General features: G+C 47.4%; 1 protein-coding gene across 1 annotated transcript; it reads left to right on the top strand.

The window, feature by feature from the left end:
- Positions 1 to 692: 692 nt before the first annotated feature.
- On the top strand, positions 693 to 15,709 carry Tectb (tectorin beta). Its single transcript, XM_050147873.1, has 10 exons — positions 693 to 768; positions 1,577 to 1,767; positions 3,780 to 3,922; positions 4,026 to 4,098; positions 9,494 to 9,597; positions 9,720 to 9,803; positions 11,193 to 11,355; positions 12,411 to 12,483; positions 13,799 to 13,831; positions 14,808 to 15,709. The coding sequence occupies exons 1-10, from the start codon at positions 693 to 695 to the stop codon at positions 14,855 to 14,857; spliced, it is 990 nt and encodes a 329-aa protein (XP_050003830.1). The 3' UTR covers positions 14,858 to 15,709.

The following is a 15,709-nucleotide window of genomic DNA, read 5'->3' as shown; positions in this document are numbered from 1 at the left end:
TTAGATTCAAATTTTCATTCTCCTATGTAAAAATAAGATAGCAAGAAATAGAGTGAGAAAAAATGCAAACGAATAAATTTCTATCTGAAAGAGTACGGAAAGTGTTTGTCTCCATCAGAGGGTTGTTTGTTTGTTTGTTACTCTGATTTTTTGTACAAAAAAAAAAAACCTCTAGATTCCCTGGTTTCAGCAGTAAAAGGGATGGGTGGGGTGGGATTTCTACCTCTGCAAAAGAGAAGAAATGAGATGCAGGAGGTAACTGAGCTGCTACGGGATTATTGTCCCAAGTTCCCCTTTATTCACCCTACAGAGGATAATGTGTGCTCATTGTGACTTATCTCGACTTGGTTTCTTTTACACCCTCTGGATATATAAGGGGGAAGCAGGACAGGGGCTGGAGATTTGGGGAGCATCCGGAAGGCAGCGCCGACACTCCAGAGAGAATGAGAAAGGCGGGAACTTGAGCAACCGTCTGTGACATTAGCCTTCCCAGTGGTATGAGCCAGGGACAGCATCAGTGATCTCCCTTGGAAACTCCCCCACAAGATTGAGTGATAATTTGTTCTTACCCTTGACTTTAACTTTCTGTTCATATTTCCAATGCAGAACAATCGAGACCTGGGGCCTGGAGGGAACGTGAGCACTCGGGCAGTTGGTGCGGTCACCTGGCAGAGATCAGCCCCTGAGACGCAATGGTGGCGCGGGCCTTCATCCTGTTGGCACTCTTTGCAGAAGCCTCAGCGAAATCATGCATTCCAAATAAAGCAGGTACCCCAGTGCCACACTGCTTCCCCAGACAGGGAACCTCTCGTCTCCACCTCGCTGTGACTGAGCTCCGGGACAGCTTAGTTAGGAAAGTGTAGAACATCACCGGGTGGAGGCACAGAAGCCCCCAGGGCCAATCAGACCTTTCCCCACAGGAAGCAAAGATGTACTGAATGAACCAATTTTTGTTTTACAAATTAGAGAATGTTTCCATCCTCTTTTATGTGATGGGTCCACTTTGTTTTATGTGTTCGACTATTCAACGCATGCCGTGTGAGTCTTTAAACAATGTTTTGCAACACTGAGCATGAAATGGTGCAGTGGACATTTTAAATTATCAGAAATCTTCTCATTTTAATGGGAATATATGTAGCAGTCTGTGTTTTCTCAGGTATATTCTGAAGTAAAAGTGTTAGGGCTGGGGCTATGATTTGGTAGTAAAGCTCCTGCCTAGCAAACATGAGGCCCTGTGTTTAATACCCGGTATTGCTGAAAAGAAAGAAAAGAAGGAAGGACAGGAGGGAGGGAGGGAGAGAAGGAGGGAGAGAGAGAGGGGGGGGGAGGGAGGGAGGGAAGAGAAAAAGAATCATTGATCATTGACTCTAAAATAAAGTGACAGTTTTTAAAACCGGATCCAATTAAATAAATACTAAATAGCGATGTTGTTATATGTGGTATAAATTAGGAAAGCAGTTCAGTGGCTGTTTGGGGAAACCCAGCACATGGTGGAACAACAAGAACATGGTTTCAACTGCCTCTGCATGATGTTTGCTGACCATGTCTGATTCAAACCATGTGTGTACTCCTCCAGATGTCATCCTCGTGTTTTGTTACCCCAAAACCATCATTGCTAAAATCCCCGAGTGCCCCTATGGATGGGAAGTACACCAGCTGGCACTCGGGGGGGTGTGTTACAACGGGGTCCATGAAGGGGGCTACTACCAGTTCATCATCCCAGACCTATCACCCAAGAACAAGTCCTACTGCGGCACTCAGTCAGAGGTAAGGCTAAGCACACCCAAGGCAGAGGGACTGAAGCAAATTTAATGAGATACAAGAGTGAGATGTTTGGTGCTGTTCTTAAGAGAATTCCCAATGCTCCAAATTCCTTTTAAAAGTCAGTCCTGTTGTTCAGATCCCCTAGGAGGCTGTAGTGGCTAAACTCTTCTCTTGTACTGCTGCTGTTCATGCCCAGGTACAGATGTGCAGAGGTTGCATTAATCTTGTGTCCTCTTCTACCGTGCCCTCATCTCTTGAGATGTGTCTCTTGCTGATTCAGTGATACTGGCTGGTCAGCGAGACCCTGAGAGCTCCCTTCTCCATTCCCCAGTGTTGGGATTACAAACTCGTGTCTGACCACCCCCCCCCCAAGCCCAGTATTTTATAACTGTGTTAGAGATCTGAACTCAGGTCTTTGTGTCTATGCAGTAAGCGGTTTCCCCACTGATCCCCTCCACAGCCCTAGATGGCTCTTTGAACTTGACTTCCATTTTCCTAGCTCACGGGGCATGCAGAGAACAGCAAAGCTTCCCTCTGGGCTGGAACAAACTGCATTTCTCATTTAAATTGGACGTGTTGGTCTCCGAGTTGGATGCCCGAATCAGTGGGTCATCCATCTGTCTCCATCCAGCTGAACTGTCCAGACACTCTTGAGAAGGAGCATGTGGAATACAGAAAAAAAATAGACAAGAAACTGGAGATAGAGCTGGAAGGGCATTCCAGTGACTACTGAACCTGCCCCAAGTCTATTTTTCCATAGCCCTTTTATACCCCACACCAAAGGGGAGGACAAAGGGACTTTTTTTTAATGGTGATACAAGAAACAAACAAGAGTGATTACTTCCTTAATATTCAAAACACCCAGTAACTACATCTTAGGTCAGACATCCTGTTATCTAGGCAAGATGTTCAGCAACTTCACCTTGGGCCAAACTTCCTGTTGTTTGACCTTGTAGGAGCAATAATAGGCTCAAACTCTCTGACCTTATGTCAGGATGGAGTGGAGCCACTTCTCTGGGCCTCCACAGCCATCCTTTCCCCAGGAATTGGAAGTGGCAGTTAAGTGCATCGGGAAAGCACAAATAGGATCATAAGCAGGATGAAGCGTCCATGGCAGGGGACCAGGGAATCACAAGGAACCACAGCCTCTTGATGGGAAAAATCTGAGGCCTCCCCCATAGTATCAGTTCTCAGCCACAGAAGTAACAAGAACATGGTCCCTGACACCATGGGCCAGTATTCCTTCTGCCCTGACTACCAGAAAGGCATGTGCTTATAAACCTCAGAACGAAAAAGCCAACTCTTCTTCCTGGAGTGCAGAAGGATTCGGATGTGATGGGAAGACCCATGAGCAAGGTGAGCACGGCGTCACATCTGTGAGTGCACCCTGGCGACCTGAATGGAGAACATCTCCATGTTTCAGGCCATTTCCTTTAAAGACAGGTGCTCACCATTCTAATGTTGTTGAGTTTTGAGACCATCTTGACAGAAAGAAGAATTTTATAAGTGGTGCTTTCTGGTTAATAGATGTTTTCACTACAGACTTACGATCTAGAGTGGAGGATGAACAACGACATCTATAGGACAATGGACAAAGGGATAAAATGTTGAGGCTGGGAGCAGAGACTCTGATCCCGTCCATCAGAAGCCCAGTAGGACTTTCCTACATATATACTATCAACCTCAGTGAAGGGATTCCAGAATTCTGCAAATAATTTTGCCACAGAGAACGGGTTCTACTGTTCCTGATAAACATTTCTGTTCCCTTGTTTTGATTTTTTTTGCTTTGTTTTGTTTTATTCTTCAACATTATTCTTGGTTTGAAACTCACTATATAGCTGAAGCTTGCCTGGAAACCCTCACCATCCCAACCTCCACCTCCCAAGTGCCAGGATGACAGGCACGTGCCACTAATGCCCAGCCTTTTCCTAAGTCATCTCCAACCACTTTTCCCAGAGTCCTCAGTCCCGTCGGGAGGACAGTGTGCACCCTAACTGCCTTCTTCCTTCCTCCAGTACAAGCCCCCCATCTACCACTTCTACAGCCACATCGTGTCCAACGACAGCACAGTGGTTGTGAAGAACCAGCCTGTCAACTACTCCTTCTCCTGCACCTACCACGCTACCTACCTGGTGAACCAGGCTGCTTTTGACCAGAGGTAAGCCGCACTGGGGGTGGAGGGCCGGCCACAGTGAGGATGCTACAGTCCCTGTCAATCAGGCATGTTTCAGTCCTTATGCAAAATTCTCTCCCCTTTTCAGAGTGGCCACTGTCCATGTCAAGAATGGGAGCATGGGCACATTTGAAAGCCAGTTGTCCCTCAACTTCTACACTGTAAGTCCAGGTTGTCTTTCCTCAGGGAACTTCCTTACACAGAAGTCATTTTCTCCCGGGTCCAGGCAGAGCCCCATTCGGGAACTCCGATGGCGGCAGAGCCCCATTCCGGAACTCCGATGGTGGCATATGGCCTTAGCTTGACTTTAAAGCTCAGGTGCAACGGAAGGTCCACTTTACAGGCCAATAGATGGCTAAATGGCACAGATGTGGCTGACCTCCCCACTTCACTGGTACCAAAATGAAGGCAGTGTCACTGGACAGACAATAGAACACCCGTGTCTGACTCTTGAGCAAGATTAGTATCTATCTCTTTCCTCTCCAGAGATTTATTTGCCATTAGGATCTCAAAAACATTAGCCAAGAGCGTTGTACTCCCTGACCAGGCCAGAACTAAAGACAAGGCTTAGGGCTAGCCTCCACTGTTTAGTTCTTCCACCCCATAAGCCTTCCAGTAAGATCCCCCTTGCTGTTCTAATTGAATCTGCTGCCTGTATTGCCGTGGAAAGTTAAAGGCACACTCTGGCCTCTCTCAAAATTAAGTGCTGCAGAGAAACTAAATATGCACTGGCCCTTAGCCCGGCTGCTCTCCCGACAGAGAAGGCGCTTTGTTCTCAAGCTGCAGCCTCCAGTGAGGACACAGGCACACAGAGGGCACGCTGGCCCGGCTGGCTAGAGGAAGACACGGGCAGAGACACAAACGTTTGTGTCGAGCGTTGGAAGTGTCCTTAAAGGGCAGCTCATCTGACCCGTTTCGTTTCCAAGAGCAAACACCGCCCCATCTGAAACCTGTCAAACACTGAACATTCTTCACCTACGCCCCTGCAGCTTTTAGCCCCTGAGCTCACGGGTGAGTTCTGGGAGGATCCTAAACAGCCTAGTCTGCCTTGCGGATAAGGACATGAAATCCAAAAGAAGGAAGGTAGTTGCGCAAGACCACACAGGGGCCTTGGAGAAGCCTCTGGTGGGAACAGAAAGTCCCCAGCTGAGGTGCTGTCCACAAAGGGTGAGAGGGGGAGAAAGCCCCATGGCCCTTCACCCACAAAGCCCTTGTGTAAGACAGGGTTCAATTTTTAAATCTTTTTTTAAGATTATTGTTAAAGAAGGATTTCTAAGATGTATATGCTTCAAGATTCCTTAAAATCCAGACTAGCCCTGGCTTCATATCATCAGTGGCTGACTCAGAGACAGAAATACCTTGTCAGTGCCCAGGGATAATGCACCGTAAACCAGCAGGGGTGATGGAATGGCTGTGAACGGCTTCCCACATGGGACTACAGTCTATACTATGAAGGCCTGCCTAGAAGTTAGTAGTTGGTATTCTAATGGGATAGACTAGAGATTTGATCCTATGAAATTTACAATAGTTGGCGACAGAGGTCAAGGTTTTTAAACTCATATCTCACCGTCAACCACACAGGGTGGAGTTTCAGACATAGACATAACCTCAGAAGTAGAAGGAACATATTCCCTCAGTCAACCAATCCATCTTCACCAGCCATCTCCAGAGATGCAGAAATAGATGGACAAATTACTTCCTGAATTATCTAGATATGAAGCCAAGGTGTCCCCCAAACCCCACCGTCAAAGTCCCTCCATAACGAATGGACTTTAGCAAAGAGCAGCTTCCGCTGTCCAGACACTTTTGTTCTGGTTTAGATTCTGCTGTGGGCTCACTTCCCTATTCCTAACCATGGTTTTTTTCCCCCACTTTGAGGGCATTCTTGGGTGTTTCTAAAGCAACAACTACCCCCTTGCATATATTTCCATCCGATTACCAGAAACAGAGCCATGCCCTACATAGCACAAAGGAACCAACACACTGCTAATGGCTCAGGATTCTGGGAAATCCAGAGCCTGGGCCCCAGATACACTCCTCCTGCTCTGCATAAGTCCTCTCTTCTCTCTCCATCCCTTCCCGCTCGCTTTGGCCAAGGACCCATAGTTGATATTCCCAGGGCAAAGTTATGACTCTCATTCGAAGACAAAGGAAGGTTGTCGGTTTACAGATAAAGCCTGGGACTGTGGGTTCAAAAGAAAATGGGCCATGCTACAAAGCCTGGTTTGCTATTTACTAGTTAGACGACTTTGGAAAAGTTAGGGAGTCTCCTTGCACCTCCCTCTCTGCAGCCATAAACTAAGATTTTAGGAGACTTGGTGAAACTCTGTGTAAGTATGGCGTGTGGATTTGGTAAGTACCCAGGAAGCCAGTTGTTCTTGTGAGTGGAGACTCTGGCCCCATTTAACGTGGACGCTCGGGGCATTCTGACAATTGTTGCCTTTATAAAGATGACTATCAGTGTTGGTGTGAGAGTAGTTTAATGTCTTAGCATCAAACCAGTACTGCCCATTCTTCTTAATGGTGATACAAAAAGAAACGAAAAGGCTTGTGGTGGCCATAGGCAAACAAAGACTAAGGATCCTTCCAGAATCAGAATAAACCACAGAAACCACCCTTGATTTCCCACCTGAAGCCCACAGAGCTTCCATTGCTGAGGGCGGCCACTCCATCTCTTCCAGTGACACAGGTGAGCTGGCCTTGTGTTTTCGATTATCAGGTAAAATCTGACCCCTGAACTCCTATTTGTACTGGTTCTGACGGCTGAAGTAATTCTGTGGAATTACATCGGTCACAGCTCTCCAAAGGCCCCGTCTTCTCTAAACAAGACATCTTTTCACTGGTTTGCTGCCATCCTGGTCACTTCCCTTCCAGCCCACGCCAGCTGGCAGTGCCCTCTACAAAGTGAGACCAGAGTTGAAGTGTTCGATTCCAGTCCTCTGCTGAGTCTGTACGAGACATAGTAGGCCACAGGTGACCATCTAGGTTCTGGAAAACTCTAGGATTATGTCCTAAAGTATTCACTCTAGGTTGGATTTCTTTCCTTGCTGTCTCACCTATGAACAAAAGCAATTAGATGAACTTCTGCTCAGTTAAGGATTTAACTTGGGTGACTAGCTAGTTGTGAGTCAACCTTTTGGTCAAGGGAAGGAATGCTGGAATACAGTTTCTCAGCAGACTTGTCCATCGTATAGGGCAAAAAAGTAGTCTTTGTCATCTTTTTGTTTTTAGGAATGTCAAGATAAACATCCCTAGCAAATAAATAGGTTACCACAGTAAAGCTATCTGAAGACAAGTCTCTGATTTTCATGTTATAAATAAAGAAGGGGTCGCCAGACGTGATGGCTCTTATTTGTAATCCCAGCACGAGAGGGAGAAGCAGGGATGCCGGGAACTAGAAGGCAGCCAGGTCTACACAGTGAGTTTCAGGCTAGTCAGAGTAGTATAAAAAGACCCAAAAAGGAAGGAAGAATGGAAGGGAGAGTGAGGAGGGAAGAAGGAAAGGAAGAATCATGCTAATCATTATTGTAGTTATCAGAAACGAAGATGGCAGCTTCTGCTCTTCGCTTTGCTGCAGAACTGGACAACGGCTCCCTCAGCAGTGATATCACACTCTACCAGCTGATCTCCAGGAGAAAGACTCCACAGAGGTGTCTCTGGAGACCTGGGGACTAATGCCATTTCCAAATTAGTTGCCATGCTTGGAAATGTCCCCTGAAATTTCATACATTTTTAGACAATACCAAAAATTCTTTTAAAAAACTACTGAAAAGGTATTACTTCAGCCATACGCTATGCAAGGAAATCACTTATGCCTGAGACCATTATCGCTCAATTGTGGCAGCCAGTAATGCCGTGCAGACCTGACTAATGAAAAGAGGGGAGCCAGCTTCTAGGTGGCTTCTTGTGGGAGCCTCGGCTGGATCTGCTTCCGTAGAATAATGTGAGTCACCCTAAGAGAGAGATTTGGGGCCCCCTCACAAAGTCTCGAGTTTTGGACCCGTAGGAGGCCCAGGCCACGTTGACCAGATGTCAGTTCTGTCTACTGCTGCCTACCAAGTTGCAAGTGTCTAAGCTCATAAATTCAGGTTTTGAAAGACCCTAGTCTAAGCTTTATGTTTCTATGCTACAATGTCACAAGGCTATCCTCATCTCACAGGACTGAAGAAATGGGTCTAAAGTTAGCCCGTAGGGGCCAGGATTATCTTGGGATCTTAGCCTGTCTGGCCAATGCCCCTGTCTCCCACGGCTAATGCCAGCCAGTAGTCCAGATTCTTACTCAGGCGAATTGAATAGGAGGAGACTCACAGATTGGAGAAGGAGCCTCCATTGAGGAGGTCAATCACAGCTCTAATTCCTACTGACTCACCCAGCATTATCTGAAGATGATATTTAGGAGCAGATCCTGACACTCCTGAGCCTGTCATGGCAGTGACCCTTTGGTACGCCCTCCTTGACAAACCTCACAGCCCTATAATCTCATCCCTACCCCTTGCTCAAATGCTGCCTCCTCAAGGAGGCGTCCCTGACGGCCCTCCTCAAACATGTAACATGGGGTTGGGGAGATGGCCCCACTGGCAAAGCATTTGCTGAGGATCTCAGTGCAATCTCCAGAGCCTGCATTTGAAAAACCAAGCTGAGCTCCATCTTGAAATCCCAGTGTGGGGAAGCAGAGACAGGTGATCCCTGTGGCTCATCAGCTAGCTGGCCTAGTCCACTTGGTGAGTTCTAGGCCAGTGAGAGGCCCTTTCTTAAACTCAAGGTAGACAGTGCCTGAGGAAAGAAACTAGAGGTTGACCTCTGACCTCTACACTCATACCTTTATGCACTCATGTACCCACACCCACACAAACATTCATATGAATACACACACACACACACACACACACACACACACACACACTGAATGCAGCTTACCCTTCCTCCTGTTCCCAGTCCATTTTGCTATTTCTGTGGCTTCTAACATTACTCACTAGATATCAGTCTAATACACTGTGCAATTGACTTCCTTTCTATTGCCTTTCTCTCCTGCTAGAACATCGAATCATTTGGAGATAGAGCTTGCTTCATTAGCAAATATTATATCTCAAAGCAGAGTATCTTGGCATAGAAACTACCCAAATATGTAGAACAATACCTAACTACATTGCAGGCAACCAAAGGCTTATGTCTGTGGACAATCGCACTGTTTAGAACCCAGGCGAGCATTTGCTGGGAGCGCAGGGAACAGGGACCGTTGTTCTTGCCCTGAGTTTTTGTGAAGCCGTGGCTTGCTATCCTTGGATTGCACTATTTTTCCATCAGTCGGTTTTGTTGGCATCACTGAGACAATGTGTGTCAAACCATGACCAGCAAATGTCCTTACCCCATCTAAGATGACATCTGTGTCCGCAGAGGTACAGTTTCTCTGACTCTCGAGTTTCTCTATAATCTCATGTGCTTTGTTTTGGGCTGGTGGCTTCCATCTCTAACCCTTCCCCAAAGTGTCTGCTCCCGCCAGACTGACTGTTCATTCTGAGAGGTCACAGTGCCTAGTGTTCCCATTTCCTTCCCAAGAATGCCAAGTTTTCCACCAAGAAAGAAGCTCCTTTCATTCTGGAAACATCCGAAATTGGTTCAGACCTGTTCGCAGGAGTAGAAGCCAAAGGGCTAAGCACTCGGTAAGTCCCTTTATACACTGTGTATTTTTAAGGACAAAGAAAAAAAAAGACTAACAGATTCTAGTCTTCCAATGTTTGTATACACAAGGCTGGTTAGTGACACCTCCTTATTTTATTTCCAGGTTTAAAGTAGTCCTGAACAGCTGCTGGGCCACCCCCTCGGCTGACTTTATGTACCCCTTGCAGTGGCAGCTGATCAACAAGGGGTAAGTCTACTTTCTGGAGTCAGTGCAGAGCGGTGGGTCCAGTGTGCGCTGGTCTCTTCTGCTATGGCTTGGAATCGCTTGGGAGGAAACTTTCTGTTCATACTAGATCCTTTGGGTAGAGCTCCAGTTTCAAGAGTCCTTAGTGATATTACAGTATGGAGATACATCTATATATGTAGACAGACAGACAGACAGACAGACAGACAGACAGACACATGTCTATCTGTATGATATTACCAGGCATTTCCCCGTACACATGGGCACAACAGCAGCAGCACACTCCCCTCAAAGGGTGATTCCATGTAGGGCAGGGAACTCGCTCAGGGTGAGGGGGAGACCTCCTAGCAGGCTGCCACCATCCAACCAACCAGAGTGAGCTGTCACTGAGAGGCAGGTGCCACAACCTGTGCCAAGAGATGGTGGCACCAAGCCATCTAGGCTCGCCCATTCTTTACCATCCCTTCCCCCACCACAAAGCTCCTCTTACGTTACTTTCCATTGGCTGACACCAGCCTAGGGCACTCTGGCTACAAAGAGCTATTTTAAGGCTCCACATCTTGAGTTCAGACAAGGATCTCAGGTTTATTGACCAAACAATCCCGCTAGATCCTCATATCATAAGCTGGAAAATTCTCACAACCCCATCAGTGCCAAGGCCACAACAAACAGAAATAGCTCTGACCCTTGGCCCAGATCAGAAGGTACAACCTTTGTTTCTCACTCATGACTCCTCAGAGAGAATTCTCAGATGATATTTTCAGTCAGTTCTGTCTCAGCAAACAATTTTTCTTCCCATTATCTAGATAATATGTGGAAAATATGACTATGCTTTAATAATGGTTATTATATAATATATCAACAATTAATTGAACATAGATTCATTTTTCCACTTTCAGGCAAAACCTAAGAGCACACACAGAGCTAAAAAGTAGGTGCGACTTGAGTTTGGGTGTCTATGGCAACAGGAAACACACCACTCCCATCCATCATGGTGGTCCTTACCTTGTGTTACGCTGAGGTCTTCCAGAGGCCAGTCCTACAGAGGGCTTTATCTCTTGGAGATGTCACTTCTTTAGGACAGGGGTTCAACCTACCAGATGTATGGGTTCTCATAAGTCACCCCCTCTTTTAGAATTTGAGATAATCAGGTCTACCCCGATAGCCTTCAATTTGACCTCTCACTCAGGGATCAGAGTTCTTTGAAAAGACAAGCGGCTGTGCCCAGGTCTACCAGAGAGCTGTGTGAAATGTTGCCTTGGAGCCTTTCTGGCGGTCTCTGGTGTGATGTGTCATTGTTCCATTCTCCCTTCTCCCGTGCACACCAGCTGCCCCACTGGTCTCTGGTGTGATGTGTCATTGTTTCTTTCTCCCTTCTCCCGTGCACACCAGCTGCCCCACTGATGAAACCGTCTTCGTGCATGAAAACGGCAAGGACCACAGGGCAACTTTCCAATTCAATGCCTTCCGGTTCCAGAACATCCCCAAACTCTCCAAGGTTTGGTTACACTGTGAGACATTCATCTGTGACAGCGAGAAGCTCTCCTGCCCAGTGGTGAGGGTCCTGGCTCTGGAAGGAAGATATGGCCCCAAGGGGCTGGGATTGGAGAAGCTGGATTGACCTGGGAGAGGTGGGGCCTGGGTGCAGAGGCAGAAGGTCTGGGCCTGTCTACTTTGCTACCAAAACTTACCAGTTTGGTATGTATGGCTGGATTCATCATCTTGGAATAGAGGTGCTCTGTTCTGATGGCTGTTCCCTTCTCAGAGAGCAATGTAAGATAAAAATGAAGGTAGCAATACGCACGAAAAGGCTTTGAAAAAGTTAAAAGTGTTAAGAAATCCAAGATATAGACAGAACTCTAAAGGTGGGCGATTGCAGTCCCGACTGGACTGTCTTCAGAGAAATGCTGAAAATCTAGGTCAGTGCGGACAGCACAGTGGGCGGAAGGGCCAGTGCCCTGCGGCTCCGGGATTTGCAGAGTGAAGAACACCTCCTCGGGAACTTGGGAAAGTGCTGAGCGCCGAACCGTCCCGTCCTCCACGTAGACTGGAGGCCTTGGAGGCCCGAGCGAGCGTCTAAAGAGACTGCCAGCCCACATGGCCTGGATCAAACAGCAGAAAGGAGGTTGGATCTCTCCTTCCATCCACTCCTGTGGCTAGAAAGCAGTTGCTTCTGAACACAGGGAGGAAAAGAAAATAGAGCCAGGGGCTGAGGGCTTGGGGGGGGGGGGGGAAGAACCAGTTAGTACTTGATCAAAGGACAGCAGCAGCGTTGCAGTTTTAACAGAAGGAAAGGAAGTAAAACACATTTTGTGAGTGTCCTCTTCTCCTATCACTGAGTTAAGGGAAAGTCAAGTCTTGTTTCCTATTAAAATGTGCAGTGCCCTCCTCTGCTGGAATAACAACGACCTAGTCCAGCAGGGATTACCCGGCCTGGAGAGTCAATGGACGCTAGCTGCGTGGGTGCGTGCGTGCGTGGGTGCGTGCGTGCGTGCGTTTGTACACTTTATGTAAGTAGTGAATGGGTGGGGACTTGGCGTTCCATGAACTTTCACTTTGCTTTCTGGTTTGTCTCTTGTTTCCTTTGTTCATTTCTCCTCCGGTCTTCAGAACTGCGACAAACGGAAGCGGATGCTGCGTGAGCAGACAGGGGGTGTCCTGGTGGTGGAGCTGTCCTTGCGGAGTAAGCTGATTCCCCCATAGTCGTGTGCACTCTGGGCTGTGACCACACGCACGGCAGGTTTGAGCATTTTGATTGAATTGTCAAACCAGGCGTGCCTGTGGACACAACACTCACCTGCTCCTCGAGTGGCGCGGGTCTGATCATGTGGGCCCAAGGAGGTGAGGTTTGTTGGCTACCCAGAAGGCCTTCTGGGGACCCAAATCCAAATGCTCCTAAGGAATTAGGAAGTACTGACGTGAGCTTCCAAACTGGTCATGCCATGAACGACAGGAATGGGAATGCAGGTGTCCTGGGAATGTCAGCGAGCCTTCACTGTCCAAACCTGGCCTGGACACTAAGTTCCAGAAATGAACAAGACTCACAGAGTTTACCTTCTAGCCAGGAGAGGGATAGTACACACTGAGGAGTGGGGGAATGTTGAGGGGTGGGGGATGGGTAAGGTGATGCAGGAGTGTGTAGCAGCAGGAACTGACCCAGTACAGGCCTTATAGACTGTTGGGAAATGTCACTGTGACCTGGATGATGCTGTGAGCAGAGGGTAAGCCAGACTTTGGAGTTGTCCCTTAAAGCATAATCACCAAACCACCAACCAGGGCCACGTCCCCAGACGTCCTCTTGATTTTATGGGGCCTACAAATAAAACAGGTTTGGTACACTTTCATGCAGTCCCAAGAATTGAAAAGAAAAAATGTGGTGCATAAAAATTTAGTAAAATTAAAATCTCAGTGTTTATAAAGTTTTATTAGAACACAGATGGCATTGTCTACAGTACATTCACACAAAGACAATGCAATAAGGCCATGTTTGGTGTAGTGGTGCACACCTGTAACCTTAGTCCTCAGGGGGCTGAGGCAGGAGGATAGTGAATCTGTGACCCATCTGGGATACACAGTAAGACTGACAGAAGGTGTAAAGAAAGAAAATACTTCACAGCCCCCTGCAAAGCTAAAAATATTTACTATCTTGTACTTTCCAAAAATATTTAGTGGCCCCTGCTTTAGACAGCCAAAGTGGCAGTGCCGGGAGAGGAAGCCTTTGTCAACCTCAGTATGCAGCACTTGGGAGGTAGAAGTGGGTGGATCTCTGTAGGTTTGAGGCCAACCTGGTTTACAAAGTGAGTTTTAGGAGAGCCAGGACCCTTTCATAGAGGAAACCCTGTCTCCAAAACAAAACAAACAAACAAAAACCAAAACCTCAGTATACTTCCTCTGATTTAGTGGGGGTTGGACGTGGCCAGGTCTGTGGCTCAGAAGCAGTCCTGATACTCCTTCCATGGCTTTCTTCAGCCTGTGTTCTCTCTCTTTGCTTACTCCAGGCAGGGGACTCTCCAGCCTCTGTGGCTTCTCAGGTAAGGAGAGAGGCACTCTCATGTCATGGGGCAATGGTTTGGGAGTGGTTGCACTGTTAGGGATGTTTTCTATGGCCCCAGCAAAATCTGTCATCGAAAATCTACATCTTAGAGTACACCTGAGTGGGGCAGATGGGGACAGAGGTAAGAGATCTCACGCCAACCAGCCTGTCTCAAATGGATGGAGAACCATCAGAGGCCACAGAACCCCCTGAACAAAGCCATCACCAAGTGGCTTTCCTAAGTTTCCTGCACTTTGAGAACGTAATTTTGAATCAGATTGTCTTCTCATTAGCAAGTATTTGAGTCCCTGCTTTGACTCTGTGGCTCATTAACAGAGCAACTTGGATAAGAAAGAGTCTCAGCCTCCTTACTCAGCTTTGCTCTGGGAACTGGGTTATGATTGTCCCGGGCATACGTGGTATGCTATGAATTAATTATACTTCAGCATTAGACGATACAGTGGACGAGACAAGATCATGGGGTGAAGGCTGGGGGAAGCGACATAGCAAGCAGCTGGAGAAGCTTCCGAGAGGAAGAGCCATTTCAGCTGCAGCCAGGGTCGCAGTGGAAAGGTGACAAGGACATAGGGTGGGGTGGGGCTGTTGCACTGATTTGCTGACTTCCAGATTGGAATCAATTAGTCAGTATAAGAAAATCATATAAACTGATTTCGATGTCCACTTCTCCTTCTAAAGGGAAGTGCTCCAGAGAGCATCCGACAGGGAAAGGCGTGTGCCAGCGCTGTGCAGTCCAAGTCAGATGTCTGTTTTCTGGAGGTCCACAACCTAGGCTTATGTGTTAGGGCCTCTGTGTTGATCGAAGTGGAGCATGCAAGTCCCAGAGGACGAGCAGGAGTGACTGGGTGTAAAATTTGGAAGCTGTACAGCAGCCCCGTTGCACTAACTCTGGCTGAACGCTCTTCGGCCTCACACGGCTGTTTCTCAGCGCTGTATCTGCCCCCTCTGCTTCACAGGTGTTCTTTATCACCTCGTCCTGATGCTGGGGCTCTGCGCTGTGCTATAGGACACACCTGGGCAGCTGCAGCAACTCTCTCCAAGGTCGCCCCAACTACGACACATCTGTTTATTGTACTGCCAAAAAGAACGAACAGAAGACTTCATTGCTGGGGAGCCGAGAATAGTGCTTTGCCAAATATGTGTTCCCCATGATTTGTGTGTGTGTGTGAATTTGGTGATCCACTCTCGTTAGAGCCACACTTCCTCGCACTCCTTCCTGTGGCTATTACACCCTGCCAGTCCCCTCCACGAGGGTGGGGAGGAGTCAGCTCTCTCTACTCAAACTCGGGCAGCATTTGAAAGCTGCTTTCATCATAAAAGATCACACACACACACACACACACACACACACCACATGCAGCTTAGCATCTGGATACCATAACCACAAAAATCAATGCCAAATACAGAATCCACAGGGGTAGCCAACTTTACCCAGCAGGCACTCTATCGCTGAGACGGTAGAATTCTGAAGACTAGAATTGAGCCCCTAGGCAGGAAGTTCCAATCTTCAAGTGTCAATGTGGAAATCCAAGTTAAATACAATATATTTACTCAAACTTGTGTAATAGACAAGAAGTAGGTTCTTAAGAGCCTCTAGGACTAATGTGTTTATATTTTAGGGTTTCTTAAAATGATATTAACCTTAGGTAGGTACTACAGTGCCTTATCCTTTATAACTGATTATATTTCTGTAATGAAAAGCAAATAGGGAATAGACTCTGGAAGGGGTAAACTCACATAGTAACGCGGCATTGCCTGCAGGAAGTGAAAGGCAGTGGGAAGGCCGCCTGAGTCCAGGTTCCCTGAGATTTGAGGGCCCATCCTCCCACACAGCTTGTGATGTTCTGTGTACTCACGC

The sequence above is a fragment of the Alexandromys fortis genome, unplaced genomic scaffold, assembly GCF_014885135.2.
Source record: "Alexandromys fortis isolate MF-2015 unplaced genomic scaffold, M_Fortis_MF-2015_v1.1 scaffold_16, whole genome shotgun sequence".
Taxonomy (NCBI): domain Eukaryota; kingdom Metazoa; phylum Chordata; class Mammalia; order Rodentia; family Cricetidae; genus Alexandromys; species Alexandromys fortis.
Note: the sequence above shows the minus strand (reverse complement) of the source record. Positions and strands in the feature narration are given on the sequence as shown.

Coding starts and splice junctions, on each gene's coding strand:
- Tectb (XM_050147873.1), top strand. CDS start 693: ATGGTGGCGCGGGCCTTCATCCTGTTGGCACTCTTTGCAGAAGCCTCA. Junction 3,923..4,025: donor CAGGCTGCTTTTGACCAGAG/GTAAGCCGCACT, acceptor TCCCCTTTTCAG/AGTGGCCACTGTCCATGTCA. Junction 9,804..11,192: donor TGGCAGCTGATCAACAAGGG/GTAAGTCTACTT, acceptor CGTGCACACCAG/CTGCCCCACTGATGAAACCG.